The sequence below is a fragment of the Camelina sativa genome, chromosome 17, assembly GCF_000633955.1.
Source record: "Camelina sativa cultivar DH55 chromosome 17, Cs, whole genome shotgun sequence".
Lineage (NCBI taxonomy): Eukaryota > Viridiplantae > Streptophyta > Magnoliopsida > Brassicales > Brassicaceae > Camelina > Camelina sativa.
The window spans coordinates 32,673,775-32,699,934 of record NC_025701.1 but is presented as its reverse complement, the minus strand read 5'-3'; the positions used below and the strand labels follow the sequence as shown (position 1 = coordinate 32,699,934).

The 26,160-nt window shown below is 34.2% G+C and overlaps 2 protein-coding genes and 1 pseudogene across 3 annotated transcripts; 1 reads left to right on the top strand and 2 right to left on the bottom strand.

Moving 5' to 3' along the window:
* Positions 4,312–8,679, top strand: LOC104758678 (phosphoenolpyruvate carboxylase 1). Of its 2 annotated transcripts, XM_010481584.1 has the most exons (11): positions 4,312–4,420; positions 4,650–4,828; positions 5,017–5,411; positions 5,501–5,585; positions 5,663–5,885; positions 5,985–6,088; positions 6,177–6,267; positions 6,352–6,506; positions 6,585–7,583; positions 7,666–8,052; positions 8,133–8,679. In XM_010481584.1, exons 2-11 carry the CDS (start codon positions 4,661–4,663, stop codon positions 8,427–8,429), a joined length of 2,904 nt encoding a protein of 967 aa, XP_010479886.1. In that variant the 5' UTR covers positions 4,312–4,420; positions 4,650–4,660; the 3' UTR covers positions 8,430–8,679. The 2 variants fall into 2 exon arrangements, with proteins under 2 accessions (XP_010479886.1, XP_019094685.1); XM_019239140.1 differs by lacking the exon at positions 4,312–4,420 and having other exon boundaries at positions 4,447–4,828.
* On the bottom strand, positions 10,656–14,203 carry LOC104758677 (TPR repeat-containing thioredoxin TTL1-like). Its single transcript, XM_010481583.2, has 7 exons — positions 12,947–14,203; positions 12,623–12,818; positions 12,348–12,532; positions 11,912–12,245; positions 11,622–11,826; positions 11,426–11,532; positions 10,656–11,325 (listed from the first exon to the last, which is right to left on the bottom strand). The coding sequence occupies exons 1-7, from the start codon at positions 13,861–13,863 to the stop codon at positions 11,173–11,175; spliced, it is 2,097 nt and encodes a 698-aa protein (XP_010479885.1). The 5' UTR covers positions 13,864–14,203; the 3' UTR covers positions 10,656–11,172.
* Positions 22,092–24,874, bottom strand: LOC104758676 (annotated as a pseudogene).

The window sequence follows — 26,160 nt, the reverse complement described above, 5'->3', positions numbered from 1 at the left end:
AATATTATTCTTACCGCAGTTGTTTTCTCTGTTACTAGTTTACAACTAACAACGAAACGAATAATACTGCTGCCTTTGAACCAAGTTTCCTTGGTCTTTTTGTTTTAATTTACGAGATAGTAATTTGGAACTTGACTTAACCGGGTCTTCCCGCACTCTTTTGCTGATAATTCCTTTGTAGGTAGGAGTAGTTTTCTAATTAATTTTTGGTTGAAAACAAAAAAGGATAATTTGGAACTTTACGTAGACAAGTCACGTATGTTTTGTTTGGAACTATAGCCGGTTCAGTCGTCTCGTGTTTTGACTACTTAATCTGTGCAAGGATTTCAATTCATGTGAGTTTGGAAATCGACATTCTTGTCACTTTTTCCGGTAAATGACAATTGGATGCCTTTTTGGTCAACTAATTGAGTTCAGAGCCGGCCTAAGACACAAGCTGATGAAGCATCAGCTTGCGGCCGCAAAATATATAGCTCTATAATCGGCCCTGTTTCACAAAATTTTTTTTTAGTCTAGTGGTATAAGCAGTGGAAAAGTGTCTAAGATGTCAAGGGTTCGACCCTCAAAACTCTTATTTATTTATTTATTTGAGTTCGACCTCGGCTCGCCATGCAGTTGGCTATTTCCAAGCAAAAATAATGTTTTTTTTTTGTTAAGATTACTGATTTTCATGAATAAAAATTGAATAATTATAATATTTATTTTTTTTGCAAACAATATTTTCATATGAAAATCGTAATTGTACAAAAATTATAATCTTTATAAACTTATATGATTGATTAACTATCAGGACCTCGGCTTATAATCCAGGTCGTCGTCTTATTCCTTCGTCATAGTTTTCTACATTGCTCATCATCCCTAACTGCAGTCTTGAGGGATTCCTCCGATAGGATCAAAGTTTCTACATTTCGACAAATCAACGGAGTTGACTCCAACGAATAAGACGATTGTTATGAGGAGCGTCAAGAGGAAACATACTGCAAATCCTTTCGATGTAGCCATCTTCAATAGTTTTATTAACAAAACAAAAAAACTTTCTTTATATATATATATATATATATATATATATTTTGTAATTTTCTTTTCGGTTATGTTCTTTTTTTGTTTACAACTGGATATCTTGTTTATATAAGAAATCAGCTTACTATAAATGGTGTGAAAATACAGTACTTTCGTATGATCAGCCTGGTCTTAAGGATATAAGTAAGGGTTGCTCTTTGTTTTCCAAATTTATCGTTTAGTATGGATTTAAATATACAATGTACCATTCATATTAATCGTTCATTTCTTTCAATTAGCTCCGTAGCAAGATTTTATACATCACAATATATATTTTCACAGCTAACCATCAATATTTTTCCAAAACTCCATCGACACACTCACACACTGTTATGATAATCACGTGAAGACTCATTAGAAAAGAATGAAGGATCTAGAAAAGGTTAGGTTAAATCCAAGGAAAACAATAGTATTTGAATTTTGTTTTAAATGATTTTTAGTTAAAAGTATATACAGTATTTGTGCTCAAAAGCTTTCAACGGCATTAACCACGATACTCTCAAGTAAACTCTTCCATATATACATCTTTTAGTTGAATCGGATATATGTCATAAGGCACCACCACCACGTAGGCATGCAATATTTGCTTCCGTGAAGCATCCCACTTATAAAAGTGTTTTTAAAGGATGCTGTCAAATTAACAAATGTAAAGCTCCTTTTGTTTTCTTTTTTGACAGCAACAGAAGCTGTTTTAAAAAAGGAACAAAAGGAAGTGTTTTCACACTTGTCCTTTCTTCCCAAACTCAATTTCTTCTTCTTCCTGATAATGGACTTCAATTATCATCTTATACGTTAACCAAATTATCAGCTAACCAGCATCCCTTATATTCAGTTTATCATTATAATTCTGCATTATTCATAGTGACAACAAAAAAGTATTTAGCAATATACTATAATAGTAAAAAGTCTACAAAGAAAACTCATCTTAATAAACACCGATACATCATACGTAATTAAGGAGTGTACGAAAGCGGTGTTTATAATCCCATTTCAGAAAATGTAATTTCAAACACGCAAACAAAATATGCTAAGTTTCATTGTACATGCATGATGCATTTCCAACTCTAAACGAACCTTCTATTTCATATATATATTTGACAAGGCTTTTAAATGCATGTCATTAGTTTCTTAATTGGTTTTTAGATTTTGGCTTTTATTTTAAGTTTTTAGTATTTGGTTTTTGATCTTTTGCAATAAAATTAGTTTTATACTAATGTACTCAGGACATATCAATGTATCCTAAATATAATCCAAAGGAATTTTATGTGATGGTGAAGAAAAAAAAGAGAGTTGCATATGTAAATTATCCCCTGAAGTTAATAAATTTTGCAATAGATTAAAGAAAAAGTGAGTACCTAATTAATATTCGAGCAATTAGACTATCATTCACGCCTGTTTGAGTATTGACTTAGATGGATTAAGACATACCAAATTATTCGAATATTCCATTGGCACATATGAAGAAATATCCAAGTTTTGTTTTCTTTTAATAAATTGGAGTCGACCGGCACAAAATGTTCATATAATGTGACATCACAGCACATGTACACGACGTTCTCACTTAACAAACAATAATGAGATTAAGAATAATAATATCATGGCATGATTTAGCTAGTGATCGCATCACATTGCGCTATACTGTATTAATCATTTTGTATATGTTTACTTTACTTATTACTTTATTAGTTTATCGTAGACTACTGATGTTCAGATTTTAATTTGGTCAAATGATTACATGACACGAATGTATGAAGGTTAGTTGTAAGATCTGCTTGTTTAAAATAAATTATACTAGACTCTTACCAAAAAAAAAACTTAAGCATATATGTTAATGAAAAAAAAATCAATAACAACATTATTTATGTGGAATAAATTAAGTATGGAATTATTCTTTTTAATCCAAGATTTAAATTTTTCATACATATTTAGAATTAATTTAATTTTTTTGTGATTAAAATTTTTTTCAAAATTATAATACAATGACGATTTTCAAAAGAATTATCACTTTTACACTTTTTTTTTCTTTCTAAAATTGGATGAATTCGAAACAGATACTAAAAATTATGATCGGATTAAACATAATTTAGAAAATTGTATACAGAAACAGTAAAACTCTTATGAGTTTAAAAGTTATCCTGTTAATTAAAATACGATCGGATATTCAGTCGCTGTCGTTAATTATAGAAATCCAGTTAAATCGAATAACTAATAAAACGGAAAATAAATAGATGGTCGGTTAAATACTTAAATCTTAAATCCTCAAAAAAGAAAAAAAAATGTCAACTTGTGATCACTTAAAAAAGTGATAGTTAGGTTCAAAGTTCAGAGATTCATCAATCTTCGTGCATGACACATGCGCTTCTCTTCACTTCCTCGCGTGAATTTGAGACGAACAATTTTATTTTTTAGAACAACACAAAATACTATTATCATTGGTAAATGGTACCAAAATAAATAATCTTATTTGGTAATTTGTAAGACTATTTTCCAATTACTGTTTCATTTGACAACAATTCAAAGAGGGTTTTTTTTTCTCAAAATATGGATTCATTCATTCAAAACAAACTACATATAAAAAATATCAAAACTCCAAGGTTTAAAAGGTTACAAAAAAGGGTTTTCCCCAAATCCTTAAACATAAAAGTAGAAACATAAGACATCAATTAGTAATCCACAAGAGCTGTGATACAAACGCCTAAAAGTAGTTTGAAACATGTGAGATCACGGTTACTTGGAAGCATATCCTCGAGGGACTCGACAGATGATACGTTTGTCATGGTCATTAGACTCTTTGACGGGATATGATCCCTTCTTCAAAGAGAGATATGGTTTTTATTTTTACACGATTCGATCGAATCCAGTTCTTGAGCAAGATCTAATACATTTAACTATGAGTCATATATGAAAGTGTTAATTTCCAAAAAATATACATTAACTATGATTATTTTCCTTTTTCTTCAAAAAACTAATTAAAAATGTTAAAAATTTAACTATAAGCGAGCATAAAAACTAAAATAAAGATAGGAAACCATATTAGGATGATACTAAATATTTTTTTTTTTGACTATCACTGATTGAGTAAAATAGATTCTATTATTGTAATATAAAGAACTCCTTCAAGGTCAAATTCATTCATAAATATTAAAAATGAGGGAAAAATAATTATAGAAAAGGTAAAAAAATTCAACTAAAATCGAGAGCGTCACATAATAGAAATAGAATAATGGGATAGAAGGAATCATGATCACACTCTCTCTATATAAAACGTAACCAAAGTATCTTATTTTGCATATATCTCTCTCTCTCTATCAAATCTGAATCTGACTTCCCAAAAGACACACAGCTTTTACTTCTTTAACTGGTTAGCCCCTCTGAACACTCTCACTTATTAGATTTACTCTTCTCCGCACAATCAGCAAATTATTTTCTCATCTGAGTCTCTCTGTCTCCTCAATTGACTCAAAAGTTTCGATTTTTATGTTTTTTTTTTCTAACTTGGCGAAATCTCAGTCACCTGTCTACATACAGATCAATCTTTTGACTTTTGGATTTGAATTTTTTTGTTTGGTTTGTTTCTGTTACTTCTTCAGAGTGAGGAATTATGGCGAATCGGAAGTTGGAGAAGATGGCATCAATTGATGTTCATCTTCGTCAACTTGTTCCTGGTAAAGTTAGTGAAGACGACAAGCTTGTTGAGTATGATGCTTTGCTCTTAGATCGGTTTCTCGATATCCTCCAGGACTTGCACGGTGAAGATCTCCGTGAAACTGTACGTTTCTTCTTCCTCAGTTGTTTTTTTTTGGATTTGAATTGACCCATTTGCTTAAATGATCGTTTCTTGAATAAAGGTTTGAACTTTAATTTGGTCATGATCATGAGTTAGGTTAGATCAAAGTTTTAAACTTTTTTGGTCAGTTCAGAGATGGATCTGCAGTTACTTATTTGTGTGTTGTGTAGGTGCAAGAGCTTTATGAGCATTCTGCAGAATATGAAGGGAAGCATGAACCGAAGAAGCTAGAGGAGCTTGGGAATGTTCTGACGAGTTTAGATCCAGGGGACTCTATTGTTATCGCTAAAGCTTTCTCTCACATGCTTAACTTAGCCAATTTGGCTGAGGAAGTTCAGATTGCTTATCGCCGTAGAGTCAAGAAGCTGAAGAAAGGTGATTTTGTTGATGAGAGCTCTGCTACTACTGAATCTGATCTCGAAGAAACTTTCAAAAAGCTTGTTGGTGATCTTAATAAGTCTCCTGAAGAGATCTTTGATGCTCTCAAGAATCAGACTGTGGATTTGGTTTTGACTGCTCATCCTACTCAGTCTGTGAGAAGATCATTGCTTCAGAAACATGGGAGGTTAGTTTATACAGAGGAGATTGGTTTTTTTTTTTTTGGATTTTGATGTTTTGGTTCTAAAGTTATCTTCTTTGTGTCTCTCTTTTCAGGATAAGAGACTGTCTGGCCCAACTATATGCTAAGGATATTACTCCTGATGACAAGCAAGAGCTTGATGAGGCTCTGCAGAGAGAGGTAAAAGAGCTTCTTCATATGTTACTTGATTTGAATTCAATCCTTAATTGTAACGGAAACATTTGCTACTTTTTTAGATTCAAGCTGCATTCCGAACAGATGAAATCAAAAGAACACCACCCACTCCTCAAGATGAGATGAGAGCAGGAATGAGTTATTTCCATGAAACTATCTGGAAAGGTGTTCCTAAGTTTCTGCGCCGTGTAGACACGGCTTTGAAAAACATAGGGATCCAAGAACGTGTTCCATATAATGCTCCATTGATTCAATTCTCTTCCTGGATGGGTGGTGATCGTGATGGTACATTTCTATAAGTCCTTCTTGCATAGCTCTCTTATTCCGCTCCCTCTCTCATGGCTTTACTCATGTCACAAACTCACAATATATATGTTTTTGCAGGTAACCCAAGGGTTACACCTGAAGTCACTAGAGATGTTTGCTTGTTAGCTAGAATGATGGCTGCTACTATGTACTTTAACCAAATCGAAGATCTTATGTTTGAGGTTTGATCTCGAGCTTTTTTTTCAGTTTAGTCTCCTCATCTTCTTTATGTATGTATCCACATTTCATTTTTACTGCTTCTTTATGTAGATGTCTATGTGGCGTTGCAATGACGAGCTGCGTGTGCGAGCTGATGAACTTCACGCAAATGCGAGGAAAGATGCTGCGAAACATTACATAGGTAAGAAAAGGAACCGGTATTGAGCATATTGTATATGTCTAAGCTTTGTGTCCTTTCTGAACCAATTTATTGTCTTGATTGCAGAATTCTGGAAGTCAATTCCTACAACCGAGCCATACCGTGTGATTCTTGGCGATGTAAGGGACAAGCTATATTACACACGTGAACGCGCTCATCAATTGCTCAGCAATGGACACTCTGATGTCCCTGAAGAGGCTACTTTCATTAACTTGGAACAGGTATCTATTGCTGTTAGAATCCTTTTGACTCCCGGTTATGATTTGGTACTAAACCGCTCTCTCGTGCTATTTGTGTAGTTCTTGGAACCTCTTGAGCTCTGTTACCGATCTCTGTGTTCATGTGGTGACCGTCCAATAGCAGATGGAAGCCTTCTTGATTTCTTGAGGCAAGTCTCAACCTTTGGGCTCTCTCTTGTGAGACTTGACATAAGGCAAGAATCTGACCGCCACACCGATGTATTGGATGCTATCACCACGCATTTAGATATCGGATCCTACAGAGAATGGTCTGAAGAACGCCGCCAAGAATGGCTTTTATCTGAGCTAAGTGGCAAACGTCCGCTATTCGGTTCTGATCTTCCTAAAACCGAAGAAATCGCTGATGTTCTCGACACGTTCCATGTCATAGCCGAGCTACCAGCAGACAGCTTCGGTGCTTACATTATCTCTATGGCAACTGCACCTTCTGATGTATTAGCTGTTGAGCTTTTACAGCGCGAATGCCATGTGAAACAGCCTTTAAGAGTTGTTCCGCTCTTTGAGAAGCTGGCGGATCTTGAAGCAGCTCCTGCAGCAGTTGCTAGGCTCTTTTCTGTTGACTGGTATAAGAACCGTATTAACGGTAAGCAAGAGGTTATGATCGGTTATTCGGATTCAGGGAAAGACGCTGGACGTTTGTCCGCTGCTTGGCAGTTATACAAAGCTCAAGAAGAGCTTGTGAAGGTTGCTAAAGAGTATGGTGTGAAGCTAACAATGTTTCACGGTCGTGGTGGCACGGTTGGAAGAGGAGGTGGACCGACCCATCTTGCTATATTGTCTCAGCCTCCGGATACTATTAACGGTTCACTCCGTGTCACGGTTCAAGGTGAAGTCATCGAGCAATCGTTTGGTGAAGAGCATTTATGCTTTAGAACGCTTCAGCGTTTCACCGCTGCTACACTAGAGCACGGTATGCGTCCTCCTATTTCGCCTAAACCGGAATGGCGCGTGTTGCTCGATGAAATGGCGGTTGTTGCAACCGAGGAGTATCGTTCTGTTGTGTTTAAAGAACCTCGGTTTGTCGAGTACTTCCGCCTTGTAAGTATCTTTATTCACTCTGAATCTTTAGCTCACACCCTACAGATTCTTAAAACTCACGGAATCTTAAAATCTGTTGCAGGCTACACCAGAACTGGAGTATGGTCGTATGAACATTGGAAGCAGACCTGCGAAGCGGAAACCAAGCGGTGGCATTGAATCTCTTCGTGCGATTCCGTGGATCTTTGCTTGGACTCAAACAAGATTCCATCTTCCTGTATGGCTTGGATTCGGAGCAGCGATTAAACACGTGATCGAAAAGGACGTCAAGAACCTCCATATGCTCCAAGATATGTACCAACACTGGCCTTTCTTTAGAGTCACCATTGATCTAATTGAAATGGTGTTCGCCAAAGGAGATCCTGGTATTGCTGCTTTGTACGACAAGCTTCTTGTTTCAGAAGAACTCTGGCCTTTTGGTGAGAAACTCAGAGCTAATTTCGAAGAAACCAAGAAACTCATCCTGCAGGTAAACTCAGAGCACTCTTGATTTCTTTATTTCTTTCTTATTGATTTCACAATTGTCTGATTCGCTTTCGCTGTTTGCAGACCGCTGGACACAAAGATCTTCTTGAAGGAGATCCTTACTTGAAACAAAGACTGAGACTTCGTGATTCTTACATCACAACTCTCAATGTCTGTCAAGCTTACACATTGAAAAGAATCCGTGATCCGAGTTACCATGTGACACTGCGACCTCACATCTCTAAGGAGATTGCAGAATCAAGCAAACCAGCACAAGAACTCATCGAGCTTAACCCGACAAGTGAATACGCGCCTGGACTTGAAGATACACTCATCTTGACAATGAAGGGTATTGCTGCTGGTCTACAGAACACCGGTTAAGTTCAAAGAGATGGTGAAACAAACTTTGAATCTCCCTCTCTCTTTCCTCTTTTAACTTTGCGGCTTTGAAAATAATAAGTTAAGACGGGTTTGGATTCTTCGGTTTATTTACGTATCCACCGTCAATGTTGATTTTCGTGTAAGAATCCTTCGAGATCATGAACGAACACATGCGCTCTGTTTTTTTTTTTCTTTTCGCAAGTGTAATAAAACAGAACAAGAGAATCTTTTCTTGTTTCTTTGTCTCTTACTATATAACCAATGCTACTTCGGTTTGGTTTGGTTTTGTGACTAGTGCGATTTTAGTTTTTGGTTTGGCCTTTTCCTGGTGACAGTTCTAGTTTCCCACACTAATCATTCGTGTAGACAACAGCTACGACACACATGTCTCTAAGCATGGTATTATATGTGGTCCCGAAAAAACGGCAGACATGTTTTTCGGAAAAGAGGCCGTTGAAGAAGGGGAAAATGGTGGATTAGAAAACGACAGGGAGTGTGAGTCTCCTATATTGACACGGCTTGCAACTTTTTTGGTTACTACCGTAAGTCGTAACGCTAACGCCCCAACGGCTCAAATTCAATTAAATTGTGAGAGAATTTATAGCGTACATGTACGGTGTACCGGTTTTTTCACCAACGTACCTTTATGCTTTTAAATTAAGTACGTTTCTGATTTCACTCTCTCTCAGCGGTCAAAAAGTTCACACTAGTCGGTGAGTGTTCATCACGCGCCTCCTCCACTAATAAGCAATAAAAAAAAAAAAAAAAGAGAATAAGTATTTCATTATTGTTAGTACATAAATAAGCTTTTCTGTGATATATAATAATGTTTTTTACTCAAAGTTTCAAATAGCTAAAAGCTGAAGACGACCAAACATATATTATCCACAAAGTATATTATTAGAAAAGAGATAAATACGTGTCAAACAACCAGAAATTAAGGGCACCGACTTCGGACGGCGCAGAGTAGCACCGGCTAACGACCATCATAACCTTCCAAACCTTTTTTCTATATTTTATAGTAGTACTATTTAATCAATTATTATTAATTTTGGGCGTTATGTTATTATTATTTTCCTTTTAAAAAGTATTTATTATTTTTTAAAAAGGGAACAAACTTAAAATTATAATGCCAATAAATAATTTAGTTCTTTTTTTTTTTAAATGCCTTAAAAGAGAGGGCAATTAACAAATATAAGAACAAAGCATTAACAAAAACAGTTGTCGCTCGCTTTCATTACAAATCAAATCAGTCTGTAATTATTCCGAATCTCCTTTTTGTTTATGTCAACGACTAAAGTATTAAAATCCAATTTTAAAAAAATCAATCACCTAACCCTTTTCTAAACACCTTTAAAGAAAAAAAACAGAACACTGTTGATGAAATTATGTATGATTTTGGGATGAATGCATGTATTCAAATTAAAACTTAGTGGAAAATGAATAACAATATATAACTTTTTATTGATGGAAAATGTTGAGAAAAATAGAGGAGAATTAAAAATGACAAGATGGTTCACCTTCTTTTTGGTTTTTCACTAAGCCCTACAAGTAAAAAAAATAATAATGAAAATGAAGAATCCAAATCTTCCTCTCTTTTGCCCCTTTGGTAAAGCCTTCTCCTTCTTTCTTCACTCACATCCGAACTTCTCTTATGTACACACACACAGTAATCTCCAACAAGTAACCTAAACAAGTGAAGCTAAAAAAGAGGAAGAAGAAGGCGGCAATGCAATCTCAATCTGTCGAGATGTAAAATGAATGAAGGGAAGAAGACTGAACATAACATACAGAGACAGAGATCACAGGGCAATGAAGAGGAGAATGAATGAACAAATCATAAANATTTTTTAAAAAGGGAACAAACTTAAAATTATAATGCCAATAAATAATTTAGTTCTTTTTTTTTTTAAATGCCTTAAAAGAGAGGGCAATTAACAAATATAAGAACAAAGCATTAACAAAAACAGTTGTCGCTCGCTTTCATTACAAATCAAATCAGTCTGTAATTATTCCGAATCTCCTTTTTGTTTATGTCAACGACTAAAGTATTAAAATCCAATTTTAAAAAAATCAATCACCTAACCCTTTTCTAAACACCTTTAAAGAAAAAAAACAGAACACTGTTGATGAAATTATGTATGATTTTGGGATGAATGCATGTATTCAAATTAAAACTTAGTGGAAAATGAATAACAATATATAACTTTTTATTGATGGAAAATGTTGAGAAAAATAGAGGAGAATTAAAAATGACAAGATGGTTCACCTTCTTTTTGGTTTTTCACTAAGCCCTACAAGTAAAAAAAATAATAATGAAAATGAAGAATCCAAATCTTCCTCTCTTTTGCCCCTTTGGTAAAGCCTTCTCCTTCTTTCTTCACTCACATCCGAACTTCTCTTATGTACACACACACAGTAATCTCCAACAAGTAACCTAAACAAGTGAAGCTAAAAAAGAGGAAGAAGAAGGCGGCAATGCAATCTCAATCTGTCGAGATGTAAAATGAATGAAGGGAAGAAGACTGAACATAACATACAGAGACAGAGATCACAGGGCAATGAAGAGGAGAATGAATGAACAAATCATAAAGACCTGAAACTCTCTACACTAATAGGTTCCCTGGTACTGGTAAATGATGCATCTTAAGAAGTTAAGTGGGATTATTCAGATATTTCTTAAGGGGTAATGAGGAGGAGGTTGCAGAAGAGTGAAGATGAAGCTGTCATGTTTTTTACTTTTTTAACTGCTATAGTGTCTCACTGAGTACTCCAACACTTCTCTGCTTGGACACACAATCTCCTTCACTCGACTACCGTTCTTGTATATCTTCACTGTCGGTACAACCCTCACATTCTCTGCATTACCTATCGAAGAACATTTATCGATATCCACCTATATAACCAGAAAGACAGAATCTAGAGTCAATCTTTTCCCGCCGAGTTATGAAACGTTTTGAGTGAATACCACGAGAGAGGTTTTCATGTAACTTTACCTTCATGAAGTGTATAGATGGGTAACGTGTACATAGCGAGTCCACAAATGGAGATATCTGCTTGCATTGATGATCAGAGGCTGTCGAGAAATGGATAACCGAAACTCCTGTGTTTGATTAACAAATTTAATAAGTTGAATCAGTAGTCCAATCAAGAAAAGTTATCAAAGTAAGAAGCAGAGAAACTATCTTCTACCTGGTAGATTCATGGCAGCTTTGAACTGTTCACGACTAAAAATTTCCTCAACTTCACCACCGAATTCCATATTTAAAACTTCTTCTCCACGGGATTTCTTCAATGCCACTTGAGCATGAAATAAAGATTCAGCAACTTCCTTGTCATGAGGTAGTTCTCTTATCAAGGCCTCGTAATCACTCACTGCAGCTCCCCATCTTTCCATCTACAGTTGGACAGAAAGCTCAATGATCACTGTAGAACAAATTACAAACCAAACAAAGTCACAAAAAAAGTTTTATTATATGTACCTTGCTATTTGAGGCAGCCCTCCGAAGAAGAGGCTTTGTATATCTTGGTTGATAACGCAGCGCTTTGTTACAATCTTTAATTGAGCGTTCCCACATACCAAGTTTAAACCAACAAGCAGCCCGGTTACAATATAAAACAGCGTTGCATGGATCAAGCCTAAGGCCTTCTGCATAAGCTGAGCTAGCTTCCGTGTATCTCTCTGATTTATAGAGATCGTTACCGCGAGCACGAGCCCTAGCAACCAATGTAACAGTATTGTGTAACATAGCAATTTCGTTGCATCGTGGATCGATTTGGCTAGCTTTCTCAGCAGCTATAACTGCATTTTCAAACCTGCAAGCATTTCATCATCTGCTCTTTAACACCCTTTTTTCCTTAATAGCATTCAACAGTTTTATTTAACACTAGCATATGAAAATGTTTCTCTAATCTCACCTTCCTAAAGCCATCTCAATTTGAGCTTTGACAAAATATGTATAAGCTTCACAAGCCATACCAGAAAACGGAGTCTGGGAGCAAGATACGGGGAACGGCTCTACTCTAGGAGCTTCTAACAGCTTTGATTGAGCATCATCAAGCCGGTGAAGTTTCAAGAATGCTTCTACTTTACACATAAATAGCTGTAGATATAAAACACACAACAGTTAAAAACGAAATTAAGTTATGATTTCTTCCCAAGGCAACATCTATCCCACAATATAAACTCTTACTTGAGGAGACAAATCGGCTCCAGAAACAATGGCAGCATCTACTTCCGTCAAAACTTTTTTCCAGTCACTAAGCCTTCGCGCATCTACGCATTTGGCCATATGTTTCTCCACTGCTTCAAGCTTCTGCAACTCCATGGGATCTGATGGTCTCCCTTGAATACAAAGATGCTTCCTTGCACTATTAACCTGACCTAATCTGCAATGCAACCAAGTAATTAAAGACACAGTGAATGCAAACCACAGATAAAGATTCTGAATTTTGATGATACAGTGAATAACAGAACCACTAGCTGAGCAATGAGAAACGAGGAATCACTTTTTTACCTAATAAGCAATAAGGCCAAACGGTGATGAGCTCTAGCATAGTTAGGATCCGATCTAACAGCATCTTCACATTCCTTAACAGCTTCACCAAATCGAGACAAACCAGTCAACGCCGCAGCTCGGTTACTCCGGTAAGCTGCGTTTGTCGGTGACAAAGCTATTGCTCTATCATACAACTTCAAAGCCTCATTAAACAAACCTTTCCTATACATTTCATTCCCTACTCTCTTCACTTCCTCTGCATCCGAACCTAAAATTGCTTTCTTCCATGAACTCTCCCCTGCAACAGGACTACTCCTGTTAGAGCTACCAACAATAACCGGCGAAGTCGTAGGAGATCCTCCTCCTCCGGCAACAGAAGCAGGTTTCGCCGGAGATACACTGCTTCCTCCGCCTCGCATTATGCTCCCATGTCCGTAAGTTCCAGTACCAGATCCAAGAACATCGCTTCTCGAACGGCTTTGAGTCATTCCAGTGATTTGGATCTTTCCGGAAGGACAAATGTTTCCGGTAGGAAGTACATTCGCCGCCGTGGCCGGAGAAGTAGCAGAGGAGATGAGTGGTTGTTGAGAATGGGAAGAAGAAGAAGTAGCAGAGTCCGATCTAGATTGAGTCGGTCTTAGATTGTTCCCACCACTAGAAGAACCAGATTGACTACGAGCCGAATTAGATCTTCCGATAACAACCGGACCATTTCGAACCCGACCCGTAACAGATCCGGAGGAGCTAGAACTGCTACTACTCGTAGTGGTGGTGGTGGTGTTGAGTCCACGTGGCTGAGAACGAAGCGGAGAAACCGGTGAACCGAGATCTAATTCACGGAAGTCAGGTTTGTTGATATCGGAGGTGAGTGATGAATCACGGAGATGATCGGAGAGTTTGTCAGATTCAGGAATGGGTTTAACTGACTTCGGCATTTTTAGCTTTTTTCCGGGGGAGAAAGGGATTGAACTTTTGTGAGAATTGAAGAAAACCCTAATCGAGTTTTAGGGTGAGCAATGGTCGTCGTTAATGGAGAAGAAGAAGAAGAAGAAGACGGTGGTGGTGGAGAAGAGTGGAGAATGGAGGATTAGATACTCTGTGAAAAGGCATCGAAGAGGAGAGAGAGAGGGGAGGAGGGGATCTCGTGAATAAAAAAAGGGTGAAGCAAAGAATGAATGTGAGTGCCTTTTAGAGAGAGAAAGTTGCTCTGAGAAGAAGAGAAAGAGAGAGAGAGAGAGAGAGAGAGAGAAGGTTCACAGAAGAAGAGGAGTGAAGATGGAGAAGCAGAGAGAGAGAGAGAGAGAGAGAGCGAATATTAAACCCAATTTAATATTATTAATTCGCAAAAATATTTGTTTTATAGTATTAAAAAAGTTAATTAATTGATTTTTGTTTGACAAAGAAAAAAAAAGTTAATGATAATAATAACAAAGAACAAAAAATGGGAAGCAAAGTTATTAGTGTATTAAATTAATAACAAAGTGAAAAAAAATAGAAAAAGACAGAATTGGATTAAACATTTTTCATACATATTAATTTATCGTATTTTTTATTTAATTGGTTGATATATCAAACAAAAATAAAATTAGACATTTTGTCAAGAATATACAATAAAACGTTTAATTTGAAATAGAGTGAGTAGTAAATTTTTCTTCCTTAAGTGAATATTTTTCTCTGCTAAAGTTTTTGTATAAGTTGAAGGGATACATTTTTTTTTTTTTGGAAATTTATCCCCAAAACTAAAATGAAAATATAAAAATTGGAAAATAGTAATATACTAATAAATGTTGTGCAAAAAATAACAGGTCTTGTTTCAACTGCTGCTTCACGAGACATGTTTTCATCTTTGCTTTTATTTTATTTTTTTTTAATTCATTTCTTCGCTTTATCGTTGAATATCAAAGTAACAAAAAAAATTAAGAAAAAGAATTGTTATATATTTGTAAATACTAAATAGTAAATAGTAACTATACTTAAATAAATAAATCTGCTTACTTCGCTTTCGGTACTGTTCGATTTTTCTTTGTACTTTGGAGCTTACAAACATCCAAAGAGCCCAACTCGCGATTTATGAGAAGTGACGTCTACGCTCCTATAACATCTATACAAATTGATATGTTGTGTCAAACCAAAAATACATTTAAAGAGCAATAAAAAAACTAGATGATAATACAAACATTTTTATATCAATTTTTGTGTTTTATCATACACATTTTCTTTAAAACATTTCTTTTATTTATAGTTAAGTGAAATAAATGCATTTAATTAATAATATACTTTTGTTCAATGAACTCAATTTCTTTATTAATCAAATGAACCAATTCATCTAACTAGTACGTAAAATGACCCGATTTGTTTTTAAGTTTATAGCTAGTAAATACTAACTAACTACAAGTACAAATAATCAAACTTTCTTTAAATACGCAACGAAATTAGTTCTTACATTAATTACTAATACGAGATACATAGAATAATTTCATTAACGTTTCAAAATCAATATATACATCCTCCTACTCGATAACAAAAGTAAGTCACCGAGAATCATATTATTAAATTGATGTAAAAGGTCAAATAATGGTCTTTTTTTTTTGGTTTTTTTAAAAAAATGTGTAGAGAAGCTATAAGATAGATTTGGGTATGATAGGGCAATCAATAATCACATCAAAAATGTAATAAGTGACCTCGTAGTTTGCACTTATCTCTATTGGCTTCTTTCGCACTATATTTCTTTCTTCTTCTGGTTTCCTCGTTTCTTTTTTTTTTCCATCTTTCCGTATACCTAAATCTACGCTTACATAGTTGACAGTTTACATATGTGTAAACAGAGCCGTCGCTAAATTTTCAAAGACCACAATCAAATAAAAAAAATGGGCTGAATTTTTGTGAAAATGAACTAGAGGTAGTTCGAACACGGGATAAAGACGTCTTCCTTAAAACTCCTGACGCAACTAGACCAAAGAAACTTTTGAGAAAATATGGTCGAAATTTGTATATAATATATACGGCCGCAAGCTAATGCTTCATTGGCTTGGCCTATAGGCCGGCTCTGTGTGGAAAGATAATATTTAAAATTAACACAAATTACATCTAAGTGAACATGCAATTGGTAAAAACATAAAATTGTCTAAACGGAAAAAGAAAATTATCAGGAAATAATAGCACTTGGCGACAAAGATTATGCTTCTCTTTTGGCCATGCATTGCAATTTATTTATCTCTTTAAAGAGCCTTTGTAAAGAATTCAATAGCTAGAAACAGGTTTCGATATTGTATAAGATTCCATTCTTAAAATCCGGCCATATTATCAATTTAAAGATCCGGTTATTAAAGTAGATGTGTGTGTGTGTGTGTGTGTGTGTGTAAAATTGTTATTTAACAAAAGCAAAACGTTTGAGTCGGTTATACGTATGGTAGCTAAAGTGTAGATTGATTGATAGATAATGGAGCGGTTATATATAACTCGGGAGACTGGTAGTGGGTTTGGTATACCGACACTTGCATTACACAATATTGTGTATTCTTTTTTCTTTTTTTTTTTTTGCTTTTTTGGTATCCATAAAACGTTGTTTTATCAAGCATCGAATATNAAGAGAGAGAGACAGAGAAAAAGAAGAAAACACCAAAATATATAAATTTGTTTACATCCTTTCCATTTTGGCTTCGTTTTTTTTTTTTTTTTTTTTTTTTTTTTTTTTTTTTTTTACCGAAATCTTGCGTTATGCTTCACATGCTTCGAACCACATGTTCTGTGATATGCGTATATTTTTTTGTAGATATGCCATTATATATGCATAGTGGTTTCTTTTTGAGCAAGTTACGTAGTTAAAGAAACTTTTTAAAAATGTAATAGTAAGTGCTCCATGTAATAGCTAATACTTAATTCAAAAGCCTTACTATTTTTCTATATTCTTCGATCTAGTCGACACTCGGGACAATCCGAGTCAGATATTCTCAACGGTGTGATAAACATAAATGTTGATGTCATGTTTTGAAATTTATGTATTGGCGTGTAAAAACTACAATTTCTTCATTGTAGTTATGAATATTCAATTCGTAGTTTAGCTGTTGAGTAGTTGCATGTCTTAAACTTAATTAACCCAATAACCCTTAATTTGTCGTGAAATGTTAATTTATTGATGTGGATTAATTATGAGTATAACGACTTTAAAGGGATGGGGAAAAAGGCATATATTCATATGCTTTACAGAGTAAGTGTTCTATGAATCTTAAATCCAACTTGGAAAAAAATCCTATAAATGTAAGTGTTCTAAAAATCTTGAATTGCCTATTGTCTATAGCTTTTATGGTAATGAATTGTGACAAAAAGAAAATTGCGGTATGATACATGTGGATGGCTATGTAGGTGGTTCAAGTGCAATGTAGTTCAATATAATATTTTGGTCATGTTTTATATAAACCGTATATGAATCGTACATCAACCTTCAAATTAGGCCGCCTGGTCAATTGAATCGATTGACAATTTTATAAAATGAAGAGCATTTAAATAATTTTAAATTAGCCAAAGAGTAACAAACTTATTCCACATGTACCGTCTTTGGTATGATTATTTATTTTATCAATCACATTTTATTTTATTTTGTGCAAAGAGTCAGTCGTCACAATTTATTATGTTGATTATATACTGCTAGTTTCGTCTATTTCACACTAATAATAATATGAAATTACCCACTAAGTTTTGTTTTGATCAGTTTTGGTTTATGTTACCTCAAATAGAAAAATCGAATGTGATGCTATGAAAATAGGGAAATAAACCGAGAAAATGTTATAAGTGCCAATGAAATAAAACTATATAATAGTAAAATTAATGGTAAAAGAAAGATGTGTAGATTTGGTCAAAGATGACGCTTGTCCTTCAAAAGGTGACGTCAGTGATTCAGAGAGTAACCATCATCACTGGTGTCTCTGTTTAGATGTGATTACGCTGCACTCTGGCATGGCCTAGTCCCAGAATCCAATTGAAGCATGATACGTACGTGATTTATCGGATTTACACACGATGCAGATTAATCATTTACTTATTTGATTACATATCTTTGGCCAGGAAAAAAAAAAAACCCCACTGCCATCATAATTGCATCATATATAGTTTATAGACCGACTGTTTTTGCAGTAACTCTATTATTTAGCTATTTAATTATTATTTTTTAATTATAGTTTGATAAAATTGAAAATTTCGAAAACCAAAAAAGTAAGTCGAAACAGAACAGCTCAAATTGCTAGTGTAATAATAGAAATCGAAAACTAAATCAGACTGATTTACATATCACACAAAAAGTGGATGAGAAAAGAAAATGTTAAAGACCAAAATGGAAAATGCAAGTTCCAAAGGAGTGAAACTGAGACATCTCTCGTCCAAAAGAGGTATCTAGTCTAGAGATAAGCAGAAACTAAGAAATTCAGAAAACCCAAATGGTTTCAGTCACTCACTCTTATTTCCCCTCAAATCTTGCTTGATATGTATGTACGGACATTTGTTTTTCATCTTATATATAATTAAATTTATATATATATACATTTTTCAAGATACTATAAATTATATAGTAAAGGATTTTTTTTTTTTCAAATTGGAAAAGTGAATTGGTTCAGAATTGAAGATTTAGGAGACTAATGATAATGAATGCTTCTCTAGATTCAGCACATGATAGTACACAGAGGCCGAGCCACCCCCACGTGGAACATAATGACAAAATCCTTCCATTTTCAATTTGTTTTTATTATTATTCACCTCGGTTTAACTCGTCACTTTACAAATAATTGTATATAATTGTTTTCTTACAGTGTGATATCTTTGTCCTATAAATATGTAAATTTCAATAGTGTACTTGGATTCCAAATCTCACGTAAATACAGTATGCAAGTTCAAATCATTTTGACATTTTTTTTTTCTGCTCGTTACCGCCTTTCAAAGAATGCCCACGATTGGGCCTAAGAAGCCCATTTTGACTTCCATTTCAGAATCTAACCCAAATCCAGCTCTCTTATTCATGACATTGGTTAACGAAATCGACTACACACATTGGTAACACTGGTTAATTATAATTTTGATCCACAAAGTGGTGGATTGATTGTGATAATATTTTCTTTTACATCTTTTGATAGTATTGTCCACTATGATTTGATATTTTGTGAATGTTATAAAACGGTTCACTTTCATTTCCCTTAAGTTATCTATGATCATTTTTGGTACATCATGGATTTTTTTTCCTACTCTTCTTACTCTAAAAATCAAATCCATAATCAATCACTTAAAATGTGGGCATTGTGCCAATTACATAAATTAGTTATACTAGGTGCCCTGACAAAGCGGCGATTAGAGAATAAGAAACCATCAAACCTAATTTACAGACTAACACGCCAGCTAATGGCTTCAGTGAAGCCTCCTACATCTTTGATGAGGTCCACAACTCGAGGGGCATCCACTGCATGCAAGTCGATTGCATCAATGGCTGCTACAAGTTTAGTACTAAGTAGACTTGGATATCCTTGCAACAAACAACGCATTTCATCATCTCGGTAAGCCACAACAGCAACTTGTTCACCACAAACTGTAGCTATTCTTTTCATCTTATCTTCGATGTATTCAATTTTTGTTGTAAACTTCTTGTTGCGTTTTTGCTGTTGGGTTCGTACCCTGATTCATGGTGAAATGATAAACTCACTTTGTTGGAATACCACCTCTAAAATGCATTTAAAGCTTATCTTAGGATTTGTAAAATATTCATTTTGGAACTTCAGTTTCCTCTCCTTAGATTTATTTTCATTTTCAGTTGAATTTTTTTCCTCTTTTACGTAGAATCTTCTATAAGCTTTCATCTTCGGCTTTTTCCTCTTCCACACTTATAAGAAGAACTAGATTCGGACCCGCACATACGTGCGGGGTTGATTTTAAAAACTAAATTTACTAACACATTTATAATTTATTACGTACATGCGGATTATGTTTGTAAACATATTTTTAATAAATGTTATTAACATTCATAATCCAAACTTTTTTGTATCAGTTTAGTATTTGATTTATTTTTAATTCGGTTTAGACAAAAAAATGATCAAATTTGTTTTTGTTATCAGTAAAAACAATTATATTAAAAAATAGTAACAGAAAGATGGTATGTCTAATTTAGGACATAAAATCCATCATGTCCTGTATATGTCTCATAACTATGGTTGATTTTTTTTTTATCTATTATAGAACATAGTTTAATGTTTTTTCTTTTTCTTTTGAATATTTTTTTGACATTTTTGTGTTAGATAAATTGAAAAATATGTTACATAATATATTGGAAGCATTAATTTATTTTAATTCTAACATGATCCTGGATTTTGATTTTTGAAAATTTTTAATCTCATCTTATTCCTCCTTCCATCCCGTTTCCGTCCCATTATTCTTTTTTCATTTCCTCAAAATCATGTTCCTACATATTTAGCACACAAACACGTAATAGTTTGATTCAAAACAAAATAAAGTATTTGATGAAGAAAAATAATTTCTTTGAAACATTCAGTTAATAGAATCACACATACATGCCGTGTCAGTTAACATTCTTTTATCTCTTGTTTTGTACATGCTTATGCTAGATAAGCTGAAAAAAAAAAAAACATATTTAAAATACTGTTGTTTTACTTTAGTTGTAACATGTTTTCGGATCCGCACATTTATGCATTGATAAAATGATAAGTTATAAGTAGTTTCAAACGTATGTATATCTTAATTCAGTATCCAAGATTTAAACATACTGTATATATGTAATACATATGTTTGAAATCATAATATAAAATCATAAATATTGTTTACAGATATCTCACAATATATAACCAAATTATATTTTTATACATATATACAATTTTGTATTTAATTGCTCGATTTTAATAGATACCGATTTAAATTATTTCTATAAACATTTAGATGATTTTGTATATTAGGTAACATCATAATTTTTTGTTTCCGGATATATCTCAAAATATAAAATCAAATTAAATAAGTTTACATATATACAAATTCGAAATTAATTGCCCAAATTAAACATATACATAAATATCAAAATTATTGTTTCCTTAAATTGTTTACGCAAAACTACTTACCTTTTTTGAATTTTATTGCAGATGCTTGTTTCGATTCTGTTTGGATACGGAAGTATGAAAAACAGCTCTGAACAGTTAATACATGATCCGAACAGAATTAATCCAGGGCATATAGGATCCATGCATATTATCAAATTTACTTTAATGTCCCTTTTGTATTGTATGCTTTTTAATTTATTTAGGGTCATTTTATGTCATATATTTCAAGATTCATTTTGCCTTGTAAATAATGCTTCCCTTTTAATAGTATAGATATTGAATCCAATAACGTTAACATCACCAACATTCTTAAATTTATCAAACCAAATATAGTATATTTCATCATTATGTGATATGAAAACCAAATTGATATGTTCATAAACACTAAATATAAACAATATTTGAAATGAAGCACCATATTTAATATATTTTACCATTTATTCCCATCACTATGTACATGTGCACAATGATGCATTCTCAGTTTGAAAGCATGTGTATCTCAAATTAATTTTCGTTGTACTCCAAATAAATGACATTGAAAAATAATCTGAACTGAATCAAACTAATCCAATATTTAGAGGTAATGAACCCTAGCTGATATTTAGAAATATTTGAATGGGTCATATATTTCTTTATCCAAAGAACCGGAACCGTTAAGAATGAGTAACCATGAGAGTAGACCAAGTAAAGATTTATGTAATTCGAACTAAATTCGATATTCGCAGGTACCCAAAAATATCAAAATACAAATATATATGTATATTTGTAATAACCTAAATACCCAAAATTACAATTATAAATCCGAATCTATTAGATATTTTTGAATAATTATACGATTTTCCAAGTACATATAAATAACCAATGTTTGAGGTTTTCCAGATATTATGTGTATTTTCCGTAGCCATCCCCAATATTTTTAAGTAACCAACAATATACTCTAAACTTCCAAAAGGTTTGATAACTCCCGACAAGCTGATGATGGATGGGAGTTTGGGAATTCTCCAAGGAGTGGACGAATTTGGGTCCAACGAATACATCATTTACCAGCTCCAATTAGTTGGTAATGAACCTTTGGAATTGTGTGGTTTATGAAGTTCTATGTTGGAACTTCTTGCCTTATATAATGCTCTTCTAACAAAACAGTTTATGTTTTAACTAATTAAATATTATCTTTTTTTTTTTTTTTTGCTTTTGGAGCAAAGTTTTTTTAAATTTTAATCCATGGGATTATCTTTTGAGTTTGTTTGCTCGCTGGCCTGTCTTTTGTTGTTGAGCTCCTCGTTTGAGTGGAACTCTTAAACTTGAATCTATGTGAAACACAGGTTCGCCTGAAGAAATTAATCTGCAAGTGAGAGAGCTTCGACCTCTGAGAAGATGTTTATAAGGACATTTCAAGGTAATAAGACAAATAATATCATTCATCATCTGATGGCAAAGTCGGGCTCGTCGAGCAGCTTTCTTGCTTGTGAAGTTCCAACAACCTTTTCTCTGGGTTACACAGACCTGCACCAGTTACAGATTCACTCTTCAAAACTTATGATCAAATGGTTGTCTTAGTTTGTTATGATGTTAAATTGCAAGACAGAACCGGTCAAGTGTTAATCATATTACTACTATTGAAACTGTAAGAAATAAAAAAAAACACAGAACCTGAGCATTTAGGGATGTCCCAAACAGCAACAGAGGAAGGCGAGCATTCTGGTTCGCAAAGGACGTGATGGTTCTCGTGGTTGACATTCATTGCCAGCATCCACGCACCTATTGTTACGTCCTCGTTGTTAAACATCCTGAAACTGCAGTTCCACACACAAATTTATTTATTTACTAAGCAAAACGGACACTATGATATTTTGTCAAGTTGTAACAACAGAACATGCCTGTTGTTCTTGAGGGCAACCAAACTTGCTACCACATCAGCAGAGAGAGCATAGATCGGGCCGTAAGCATGAAGAAAGTACTCTTTTCCCAGCAGATGAGACAATGGTTCATACCTGCAAAATTCCAATTTTGATCCCACCAGTTTTCAAGTATACATTAGTTCTCGGTTTTGTACTTCCCTTCTTCATGTCAAGATCTGCGTTTGAACTTTTTCATCCTTACCATTTAAGCTTAGGATCTGTGAAAACCGGACCTTTTTTCAAGCATCCTAGGTACGTCTGAGAGTGAGTCCGCTCTTTAACCAATAGCAGAGAGAGTCTATCTGGCCTCAAGTATATATCATCGTCAGCTTTGACATAGAAATCAGAATCATAAAGCGCGTAAGCAGCTTTGAAGAACGCCAAACTATAACAACAAATAATGAATAAAAACAACCACGGATTAGACTCTTTTGAATCATATTGATTGTGTTAACATAAGATCTGTGACTGTGAGAAAACAAAATCACTCTTACTAACGTTTTGTAAGGGAGCTTACTGTACTCCTCTTCGATATCTAGAAGTACAAAGTCATCATAGTTGCGATTTCTCTTCTAAGCTCAGCCATTTTCTCCTCGTTCTTCGTTTTCCCTATCATAAACCTGATAGCTAATCCTGTAGATTCTTCCAATCTGCATATAACAGTCTTACTCAATGAAAAAAGCAAACACATACACAACCAAATCGTGAAAGCATCCAAGATTCAATGTACTACAGCAAAACAAGAACCCTTAAGGTGACCAAACTCTAATTTCTTGAATCTGGTGAGACATTAAGGAATCAAAGTTCACTAATCAGCACCTGATCTTGATCAATGCATTAAGTAAGATCCTCATAAATCTCTTAAAACTCTCAGATTTGCTAATCCAAATCTAGATCAAACAAATTCTAAAGTAATGCAATGATTCCACAAACGTCCTGAAGCTATCAATTCAAACTCACAAGAAGTCAAGAACAATGATGGGAAGAGAATAAATAAATAAATAAATCAGTACCGTCGAAGTCCTTCGGGATCTGACGGCATCCAAGTCTTCCTAAGTGATCGTCTCCGGCCAGCAGATCCGAATCCNGAGAAGATGTTTATAAGGACATTTCAAGGTGATAAGACAAATAATATCATTCATCATCTGATGGCAAAGTCGGGCTTTTCGAGCAGCTTTCTTGCTTGTGAAGTTCCAACAACCTTTTCTCTGGGTTACACAGACCTGCACCAGTTACAGATTCACTCTTCAAAACTTATGATCAAATGGTTGTCTTAGTTTGTTATGATATTGAATTGCAAGACAGAACCGGTCAAGTGTTAATCATATTACTACTATTGAAACTGTAAGAAATAAAAAAAAACACAGAACCTGAGCATTTAGGGATGTCCCAAACAGCAACAGAGGAAGGCGAGCATTCTGGTTNACCGTCGAAGTCCTTCGGGATCTGACGGCATCCAAGTCTTCCTAAGTGATCGTCTCCGGCCAGCAGATCCGAATCCGGTTTGAATACCAACGAATCCCATAACCTTATGCCTCTTCCCTTCGCCACCACCACCGCCAACAACGCCATTGTTACTCTTTCCGGTGACGTCCCAAACGACTCTCACCGTCTTCGGAGGAGTGTTCGTCAAGCAATTGCGACCGGTTAATCGGAGACCGGGTAAAAGAATCACGGCGATTCCAAACGTGAAACCGGCGATTCCGATAGCTAGGGAAGTTAATACGACAAGAGCCGTTGATCGGCGCGTGGCGAGTGATGAACGCGCGTGAAATAACTTACGAGGAGAATGCATTATGTGGTGTGTCAAGCAAGCTCGACCCTGTTTTGTTAATGGGCGTCACGGGTTTGTTTTTTTTTTTCCCTCCGATCCGGTGGATCCAATATTTCGGATCCGGTCACATATTTATACTTATTTAAGTTTCGTTAATTATTACTATGTTTTTGTTAAAGAGGATTGAGAATTTAGAGATAGGTTCTTAATTAATTCTTTTGAATTTTTTTGGAAGTTGTAAAAGATGTTGAACTTTTTAGTTGTTTTAATGTTACGGAAAAAGCATTTATAGCATTAACGCCAATTAGGCAAACGTTAATTTGACTAAATATATCGACAATTAAATGAATTAATCACATCTACACTTTATGATTTTTCTTTTTAGATTCAAACATAGATTAGCTAACCCAACAAATTTATAATCTTTTAAGAAAAAGAAAAAATATTTTTAGATACAAAACAAATCATTGGAATATCCATGAAAATCCGACATATATATGTCTTTTTCATATTATCTTTAAATCTTTAAATTTAATCATAGAATGTTGCTTCAATTCTAAGATTTAAGACACGAATCCACCTAACTCTAAGAGGGTGTATTGAAACAATGAGTTTGGAGGATTTGATGGGATTTAGTAAATTTGGAATTTCTGTAGATTTTAGGGAAGTTGATATGATTTATAGGAAAATTTTTTCAAATCCCACCTAAAACCATGAGATTTGGATTTCTGTATTTTTAACTAAACAAATCCTCTCAAATCCTCCAGAATCCCTAAAACTTATTAAAATCCAAATCCACAAACTGTTTTGAATAACAGTGGATTTTAAAGTAGATTTTTAAATCATCAGTTCAATAACAGTGGATTTCAGGAGAGTTTTTAAAATCCATGATTGAATAACATAGGATTTGTAACTTTTACACAAATTACTTAAAATATCAAGTTGAATACACCCCCCCCAAGACTATCCTCATCAGTAAACAATCCACATAGTTTCTTAAAAACAAAATAAATTAATATTTTAATTGTTTGATTATATTTAATTTTTTAAAGAAAGTTGAACCAGTAATAATGTAAGAAACGTTTCAAATTTTTTTTTGACGAAGAAACGTTTCTCTCCTCTCTCATAACTTTTCATAACTTTTTGATTTTTTTATGGAAAAAAGATTGCTAGCTACACGAAGTATACGAGAACGCATGGTCACACATGCCAAGTATAATATTGTACTCTCAACTACATGAAGTAGATGTATTGCATGACCACATGCATGAACTATATGACATCATGTGGTTAACACCATAAACATAAAATTCAGGTACACCGGTTAACTGACTCCGGCATTGACCAATATTGACCAAAAAATATTCCATTTTTTATGTATACTATTAAAAACCAAAAATATAAATTACTATATCAAATATTTTCTTTAATTTTTTTTAAAAATTAAGACATATTCTATATTATATAACTAAATATTTTGTT